This window comes from Micrasema longulum, unplaced genomic scaffold (assembly GCF_059751315.1).
Source record: "Micrasema longulum isolate JH-2025_06_02 unplaced genomic scaffold, ASM5975131v1 h1tg000440l, whole genome shotgun sequence".
Classification (NCBI taxonomy): Eukaryota; Metazoa; Arthropoda; class Insecta; order Trichoptera; family Brachycentridae; genus Micrasema; species Micrasema longulum.
In genome coordinates, this window is record NW_028277639.1 from 457,788 (window position 1) to 467,531 (window position 9,744).

Here is a 9,744-nt window from a genome sequence, read left to right on the forward strand (position 1 = left end):
ACTGATTTAAGCTGTGAGCAACTCGATAAACTATAACGACTTCAGAATACATGCATAAGGTACATTTTTGGTCTTAGGAAATATGACCACATTTCTGATTATTGTAGGCAACTGAAATGGCTCAAAATTAGACAGTGGAGAGACTATCACTCCCTCTCACTTCTGTTCTTATATACCTGCGTAAAAAATTTCAACCCTTATCGATTCATGGTTTACCTCTTCGTTCTAATTCTCAAGGCACTCTCTTATACCTGTATGCAGAGACAAACCTTAAGGTGAGGAAAGTACATTATATTGCCTTCACCTTCGGGTTATTTTCTGCATTTAAAATTAGAATGTGCTTTCCTCACCTTAAGTTTTGTCTCTGCATACGGGTATTAATATCCATCCACAATTCCTCTTTCTTTTCTAACTCTTATTGTGTCCATGCGGCTCGACTGTGGAATCATCTCCCATCCACCATCAAAGATGTTACTACAGCGTCTTTGTTTAAATCACATCTGAAGAAATATCTCCCTTCTCTTCCATAATCTTTCCTTCTTTCCTTTTTTATCTTTTTTCCCTTTTCCCATTAAGTAATAGTTTTGATTTAAGGTAATTTATAAACAAATACGTTTATTTCTATTTTTATATATGTTTGGCTTTTTGATCTTTATTTTCTATTGAATATGTTCTGTGACTTGAATTATATTAATAAAACTATTAATTTATTGGTTGGTTGGAAGAAACTGCCATTTGGCAATAAACCCACCAATGTACACATAACATTATGCACAAAAAGTTAAATAAAGAGGTAAAACAGAGTATTCAAAAAATTAAGGATAATTACATAGCAATGAAATACATATTAACAGTATAAATAGTAAACAAAAAGTCCCACAAAGGCATGGCCTGTTCGTGGGTATACAAGAAATGTTTATGAATTTTTGCTCCTATAATAAAAAGACAGATATACTGTTACTTTGTTATATAAGAAAGAAAAAAGAAAGTATTCTGTAACAGATCATAAGATATATTTTTATTCTATAGTGATTAAAAAGGAAATAAAAAATATTTTAAAAACATGAAAATATTTCTTATTATTAAAGGGCAAAAAAATATATCATTGAAAAAATAAATGTAAGTTTGAATCCAGGATAGAGCGTGTTATTTAAGAAAGTAAAATAGTAAGAAAGAAAGAGAAGTAAAATTTATAAAGCTTTCTGTCTGTATTCTCATTTGTAAAAAAAAAAGAACACTTTAAAGTGTCTTCGGCACGCGTTGCCCCGGTGAAGACAAGGAAACATTATTTTTTTATGTCAATAAAGTACAAAATAAATTTAAATAAAAATCGATTAAAATCCTACGTTAATCAATTTTATATTTCATTCAGTTATGGAGGAAAAAACATTTCGGTTCGATGAGGTTTTTTTAAATTAAGAAAATGTTGATGGAAGGTTTTTTGGTAGAAAATTATGCCTTTAAAAAGGCTTTGACAATACTTCTATTAAATTCACACGCTCGCATTCCGCTCAACTGTATTTTATTGTCATAAATTACTTTGCAAAAAGCCTTTTACGTTGTCAAATGAAAGAAGGGTCGTGTGAAATTGGGGTGAAAAGGTAAAATTGGGAGTTTAGAGCCCATCCATATGTTAAAATACATTCGACTAATATATGAAGTACATTTGTGTCAATTTTTGTGACTTATTTTTTGTGATTTATTTATTCATGGACCAAACACTTAACAGTCAATTTAGTTTCAAAAAAAACATTTTTTGTTTATTTCCTTCTCAACTAATGTACAATGAACTTGTGTTTGTAAATGAATAAATGAATAAACATATATCCAAGCATGATTAAATAAAAACACAATTTTAAAAAAATATAAAATCTAGGACGAAACAAATAACGACATTTAGGCAAGATCTAAAGTATTTGAGTAAATATAAATAAAAAACAAGTTTATTTTTAACCACATTTTTTTTTTCCTACCGAATGGTTTCAAATCTACATAAGTTTCTTTGTCAAGCTGTAATTGTGTAGCTTGGAAACCGGTCGATAGAAAAAATAGTGGTTTAAAACAGAGTCGTTTTTTTAAATTTATTTTATTGTAATGAATAACTACAAATTTAGTGCTTTAAATATAAAATTTAATTTTAGTTATTGTTTAAATCTAGAAAGACTCACAACAAGAAATCTGTAGTTTATGTTTAAGAGTTCCATGGAGTTATGTCTAAGATACATGACTCGCGTACGGAAGGTTCCGAGTTCGATTCCCGGCGAGAACACATGTCTACATTTAATGTGATTTTTCTCAAGCCTGGATGTTCTGTACGGTATGTAATGTAATAAGGTAATTCAACACTGCGATTGGGCTTTCTGGCCTGTTGTGGCGCAAAAAAAAACAAAGCCTATGTTCCATCGTCATGCTTGTCAACAAATAGGGCTCAAAAAATAGGTAAATTAATTACATTCGATTTCCAATTTAAGCAATGACATCGTACTTAATTCTACACAGTTTTCAGATATGAAAAACAATGCAATTGTATTTGAAGGTAAAACAAAATATTTATGGAAATAAGGTTTCGCTTTCAAACGAAAGAGCTAAGAAAACAGTAATACGTAAATGTACCTACTTAATTTATTTACATATCGTCATGTGTATCGTAAGATATGATTTTGGCTAAATGAGGCCATCATAAATTAATTATTTTTATGTAAAATGTAGGTTTGAATAATAATAAATAAATATGTAGTAGGTACGATATCTTAATTAATGACATGGTTGGTTGGGAGAAATTGCCATTTGGCAATAAGCCCACCAATGTACAAATAACATTATGTACAAAAAGTTAAATAAATAAATTCTGCATAGATTTTTATATTATTTTTAAACCTTAGGTTTTACGTGTTTCCGAATGAATTTTATAAAATAAATATATTTTAAACACAATATATTACCTAACGAAAATTTTCCTTTAAAGCATGTAAATACAAAATCTTAAACTTAAAATATACGAGTATTACATTAGATAAACATAAAATAATATTAGTTTTGTTTTTATAATAGTTCTACTACACCTTTTTTCTCTGTAAAATTGTTTGTTTTTTAAGATCCTCTTAGTCGCTACTTTAAAAAGTAAAGTATTCAAATAAAAACTTGCGAATTTAAAAGCCAGTATTAATGGGGTTTCAAAAAGTTTTTATAAAAGTGTTTTACACTACCGTTTATTTTTATGTTGCCGTTTAGTCTCTCCGTGTGAATTTGTTTAATAATTGCCCATTTCATTTTATTACAGAAAGCGATGGTTTGATGATTTTTTTGCTTTGGATCCCAAAAATAATATTTACTTATGCGATGACGCGTTCGTTTATTTGTTATTAAAAACAAACAGACTATAACCTTTTTATTAGTCGAAAACAATATGAACCTCTAAACAAAACAGTATATGTGAAATTACGGAATTAAATTTTAAATTTTATGGATTAAAAATTATAATATTAATGTATTGTCGTAGGTATTATGTAACTCTATCAGTGAAACTCCGTTGCCGATCAAAAAATAAACTTAAGATTTTTAGTCGAACTAGAGCGTACACCGATATATTATGTACTAAATTATATTTATGACGACATCAACTCAGATGGTGTTCGCTGCAATATCGTCTGAAATACCGGCAGTAAGCGCTTTTGGTATGCGGCGTATTAACCTAGAAAAATGCTACCAGTACTTATCGTCATCTAATTGTCAATAACAACAAAGATTCTTACCTTTTTCTTCTGTTACCATGTCTTCTTTTCCTGTGCCTATTTCTCGATGGTTCGGTGCCGCTTTGGGCATTCTTACTCTGTGGTCGTTCCGTTGTACTACCTTGGGTATTCTTGTCAGGACTCCCCTTGTCTCCTTCTGTTACCCTGGCCGAACTTTCCTTAGCTTTATGTATGTTACCGTTAGCATCTCCGGTAATCTCCCTGCTGTTGCTTTGGATTTTCCCCTTTTTTTCCTCCAGATCAACGTTTTTGATCGGAGTTCTGTCTACTCTCAATTTCGTGATACTGAATATAGTATCTGAAGTAATAATATTACTTGTTGACATATTGACTATGAGTATACCTTCTTGTTCTAAGCTTTCGATAATTTTGGGACTTTCTGAAATATTGGTCGCTTGACTAGAAGTGGCTGGTTGATTAGACGAATCTGTTGATTGACTAGAAGATGTTTGTTCTGTGGTGCTAGTCTCGTGTGAAATGTTAATATTATTACTTTCAGCATTAGCTTTGGGTTTATTTACATTGATTTCGTAGTGGTGATTGAGTTCTTGATTACTTTTGTCGTTTGCAAAACTTGTAATTGATTTAGGAGCTATGAAGTCCTGTAAAGAAAACGGATAATTTTGTAAAAACCTTTCTAATGATTATCTTGTAGTGATTTTAATTATAATGTTCACGTAAATTTTCATTTTTGTGGTGCAATATTGCATTGTTTTACTCACAACGTCGTTGGGTCACTTATTTATTTCAATACTTAAACGATACTAATAGAGGCAAATTTTTACTATGTAGAATGAAAAAAATGTAATACTAAATCATTGAGACAATACCGACTTGGAGAATTTCCAATTCGGTTAGATATAAAATACTCAATAATATGTTAGTTTAAACCGATGCGCTATGGCGGTGGCTCGCAAGCCGCTTGGCGTTTAGACTTGAATGCAAGTCACTGACCAAGTTTCACTTTTCGATTGATTTCATCAAATGATGGGTTGTGAGGTAAAAAAATTTGGATTATGGCCAATGAAAGGACAAACACATGGAGAGGGTATGGCAAATGCTGCCATTAAATGCAGAGAGAAACACCATCTTAAACTCGACAAAACTGTTTCGATTTAGGTCGAGATAGGTCAAAAAGAATGACCGGAGTGAGAAAAAGTTTTTTTCGAAGGCAAAAATAGATCATGAGATCATGTTTACCATTGCATCATTCACCAAGAAGCGCATTGTGCGTAGACATTACCACTAAAAAAACAATGTTTTGGAATTGGTAATCAAGATTGCACTTTATCATAGCCAATTAATTTGTTTTTAGTTGAGACGGAGAGAGAATACGCAGAATGTTGGCTACGTAATAAGGTATGTCAGTTTTCAAGAGGAAACGTTTTAAGCAAAAATAAATTTGTCTATTTGGATCTTTTGACAAATAAGTTTAAACAGATTACCTATAAAATACGCAACCACAATATCAAATATACGAAATTTTGTAAAGTAACAGAAGACACGTACAAATTATAAATGTGTTTTTAAATTTAATCGATGTATACGATCAGTTTTAAACTTTACCACTTTATTTTTAAATTATTGTGTTTTGACAAATTGTAATTTTTGTACAAACTTGGCGTCACTGTTGTCATCACGCTATATTTTTGAAATCTAAAAACATAGTTTTTGTGACCATCCACGCTAGATAATTTATGTCAAGAGCAGGGTCATTTACTTGCTTAGCTTAAAAGTATGTTCCTTGTCTACATATAGTTTCAAACCTTTACACTAAGTGAGGGGTCATTGTAGCTGTTCGACTTAGAGTTATCAGTCTCTGGCGGTGGCTGTTTCGTCCTCTTCCTGATGATGTCAGTGAGTCCTTCTTCCTCCACTTGCAGTCCTTCCAGAAGGACCTCCTGCTTGAGTCTCTCCACTTCCTGCTGAAGACTCTTGTTTAGTCTATCAGCATCCCACGATTGCTCGTAGCTGACGTTGGGTATTGCAATGTCACCCATGAAGGTACCTGAAAAAATTAAAAACGTTTAAAAAATGGAAACCGGTTATTATAAACATGTTTTTTTATTCTTAAGTCTTAGAACAATGACAAAATATGCATTTTAAAAACAAGCTGCAAAAAAATATAATCGAATTTCTATGTTAAAATATTATCGCCTGTATTCTAAAGTTGGAAATATTCTTTCAAGTAGATATGTATTTACGAAATATGTTATATTGTCATTTTTTAACGAGATATTGTTAAGTAAAATTCAGTTTCCTGGTAGAGGTAGATAATTCAGTAGAAACATCCCCATAAAAAAAGTTTCAGTAAATTTTTTTATTGAAATTTATTTGTACTTTTTTCAGTATAAATTAATGTTTCTTAACACCGTGTTGAGGACACCTTACAATATACTTAATATTTTTAACTAACTAAAGTACAGACATAAAATTTACTGTACATACTAGTATATTGTCGGTATACTAAAAAACCTCAGAGTAATAATACGCCACCTGCTTGTAAAGCCGCCAATACGGACAAAAAATTCTATGATTATCAATGACAAAGTTAGCTACAGTTTACAGCAATACAACTGGCCGTAGGTACTTTGGTCGAGAATCGCAAGCGCAAGCGCAAACCAAAACCACCCGTCACACGTTTGTTGTTAAACCAAAAACCGAACCAAAAATTAGGAAAGATTTTGCTGTAATACAATTTGGAATGTTGAATTATTACTCTGAGGATAAAACCATCTAAATGACAAATTTTGAGAAAACAAGTAAAAAATGCAGCTATACTCGTATGTCATTTTTCGAGCTTTATTATCTAATGAAATTCTCTAAATTCTCGGAAGTTTCGGTTCAAAGTAAGCACGTATAAAAACTCAACAAAACAACTTTTAATAACACATTTTCTGGTGAAAACTATTAATTCCGTTTGAAAAATAAATAACAAATTAATAAACCAATTGTTTTAAATTCATTATTCATTATTCATTATACGTTACTTTACAAATATCAATCGATAAAGCAGATAATTGATGAGATATAAATATCCAAAAGTATTTGGAACAAAAAGTTTTTTTTAAATGTAACAAAAAATACAAATTCACAAAACAATCGAAACATAAATTATGTACAAAAGAATTGTTTTTCTTTTCTTTTACGTAATGGCAAACGTAATGTAAACATATGTATTTAATTAATGTAAAAATTGTATTTAGTAAGAATATTGTATTTAAATTTGTTATTTGAATGAAAAAATGATATATTTCTTTTTTTTATATCTCACTAAGACATATTTTTAAAGAAACTATACTGAAAACAGGAAAACAGTAATGATAAAATAGGTTTTAAAAAAGGTAAATTTATTACATAGAGAGAGAAAAAAAATGTAATTAGATTTTCGATTATACCCGTTGGTATGCCATTGCATCGTACTAATTTCTACAAAACTTCATCATCGTAGATGTAAAAGTCGCAGGTGCAAATAAAAATTTGGAATTTTTGTAGAAATCATAAATGAAATTAAGAAATGCTAGAATAGCAATCGAATTTTTCACTATGATGCGGAATCCGGAAAACTTCTACAAGAGTATGATATAAATGGTTATAATCAGTAAAAACAGTGTTTAGAAAGGACATTTTCAAATAAATCATACTCTATGTGGAATCGAGTTGTGGTCCCGTGGCTAGTCTCGGACTCACGGCTCATTGCATTGGCTCAAAGGTCCGTGGTTCGAATCCAACTCAACCCCAACTTGATTATAATTTCTAATAGTTAGCTATTGTTGAAAATGGCCCTCAAAATGAAATATTTGGTTAAATCATAAAAACGCAAATATTTATAAAAAAATAAAATAATTAAGACTCTAGGATTTTTTAATATTAGGTTAAAAGCGATACGAGGTTTTTTTGTAAAATACTGTGTGTGTATAATTGTTTTTTTATTACATATTTTACTACGTTTTTACAATGTTTTTTACTATGCCTTTTACTATGTTTTTTTCTATGCCTTTTACTATGTTTCTTACTTGTATTTTGTTTTAACTGTGTATTTTACTGGGTTTTTTAATATTTTTTACTATGTTCTTTACTGCATTTCTTACTACGTTATTTATCTATATATTTTACTTTGTTTTAAATATGTCTACAACTTTTATTTATTTTTTCTATGTTTTGATTACTGTTTTTACAAAAAAAAAATTGACTGGTTTGGGACGAAGTAAATAACACTAGTTAGATAGTCAAAGCAACTTTATATAAATGTTTAATTTTATGTTTTTAATATTGGAATAAAAAAATAAGTAAATTGATTTAAAAGACGATAAATCGACAAATTTGCTTCATAATGGTTTTAAATGAAATTAGGAAACTGGTACGAATTAGGTTAATATAAGTTTTTTCCATGAAGTACCTATAGATTAGTACCTAATTATTAAGAATGTCAGTTAGGCAGTTTAGTAATAAAATGAATCCAGAAAGGATTAACCGAGGTAATTACTAATAGTGGGGGAGTTACCTAATAAAGTTGTTATTGGGTTCTAGAAGGGAAGTAATAATATCCGTTATATTGGAAGCCAAAGTATTACTTTTGTTGAACGATCACTAAATTATATTACTCGGCAAAGGTAAACTTTGTGTGAGGAAACATCTAGAACTTTTTCATAGAAATTGCCTTTAAATTGATTTCAGGTACACTCAAATTCAAGTATTTCTTTTCCAGAAACTCATTTAAAAATTGTTTGATATTTTTAAGATTAAGGTTTTGCTAGAAAAACATTTTCGCTGTAAAATACATATGTACTGTTGCGGTTTTTTTTCGAAATGTAATTACATCCATTTTTCGCCAAATTTAAAATGACCACCCAAAGAAAAATTATATGGTAAAGGTCAATTCGAAATATTTTTTTCTGCTTTACAAGATATTATGCTTGCTTTTAGGTTACTCGTATTGTTTTATTTTATTAAAAGACTTCAAAATTAAATGTTAAGAAGACGAAAGTGAGCATCGGCGGCCTTCGTGGCGTAGTGGTTAAGACGCTTGGCTCACACACGGAAGGTTCCGGGTTCGATTCCCGGTGAGAAAAAAAGTTTTTTTTCTCAAGCCTGAATGTATTGTGTTGAAATTCACCACTGTAATTGGGCCTTTTGGCCTGTTGTGGTGCAATAAAAAAAACAAACTGTTTTTTAAATTTTATACCTCTTTCTGTTCGCGTTTAATCTAGGGAATAAAGCTTCCAAAGCTAATCGCGATATTTGCGCAGTGTACGGTAAAAATGCCATTAATTATAAACCAATTTGAAGACGTTTAACAATCCTTAAGACAGTATTTTTAACTTTTCAAATGTATGTATCTACATAAGTATTACCAATATTGTTCAAATACAACTCAATCGACATTTCGATATGTGCGCTAAGAAAGATGGGCAAAAAAGTGAAAAATTTTATTTTTTATTTTTTTAAATGGCAATATTTTTACCAACTCTCAAAACTCATGTAACCCTACGCATACGCTTTGTTTTAAAACGGTTGCTAGATGCTGATATGTGATAATATGGCAGCATCTAGCCACATTATCTCTGCATCTAGCTGTTTAGTTTCAAATCTGACTGTTACGTCAGAATTTAATTTGACTTCTTAATTGATTTATTTCTCTTTCGTATTTTAAATAGGCCTTTAAGAAAAAAAGTGACCACGAACGATGAACATGTATAATAAATCATATTAAGGTAAAAATTACTCGGGGGTACAATTTTTTTTCACTTTTATAGGGTAGATATGTTTTGTACCGTGGGGTACTTTAGCACTCGCTACATACGGATGTACCAGCCTTAAAACTTGAAGATAAAAAAAGGGGCGGTAGTGTATCTTCATGATGGCTCGGGATAATATATCTTTAACTATAACTCTATTGAATCAATAATCTCCTTTAAATTTGACCTCTACACTATCAGTAACTGTTTTCTTTTTATTTCATAAAATCAGCTATAAGTTAACTAATCCTTTA

General features: G+C 30.3%; 1 protein-coding gene across 2 annotated transcripts in view; it reads right to left on the reverse strand.

The window, feature by feature from the left end:
• Positions 1–5,757, reverse strand: part of LOC148281535 (tolloid-like protein 1) — a 77,932-nt gene extending 72,175 nt beyond the window's left edge. The window contains exons 1-2 of one of the 2 annotated variants that reach the window (XM_088226574.1): positions 5,525–5,757; positions 3,753–4,354 (exon numbers count right to left, since the gene is read on the reverse strand). In XM_088226574.1, the coding sequence (XP_088082700.1) occupies positions 3,753–4,354; positions 5,525–5,752 (830 nt within the window). In that variant the 5' untranslated portion in view covers positions 5,753–5,757. Of the gene's footprint in view, positions 1–3,752; positions 4,355–5,518 lie in introns of both variants that reach the window. The other variant, XM_088226573.1, reaches the window with a different exon arrangement.
• Positions 5,758–9,744: the final 3,987 nt, after the last annotated feature.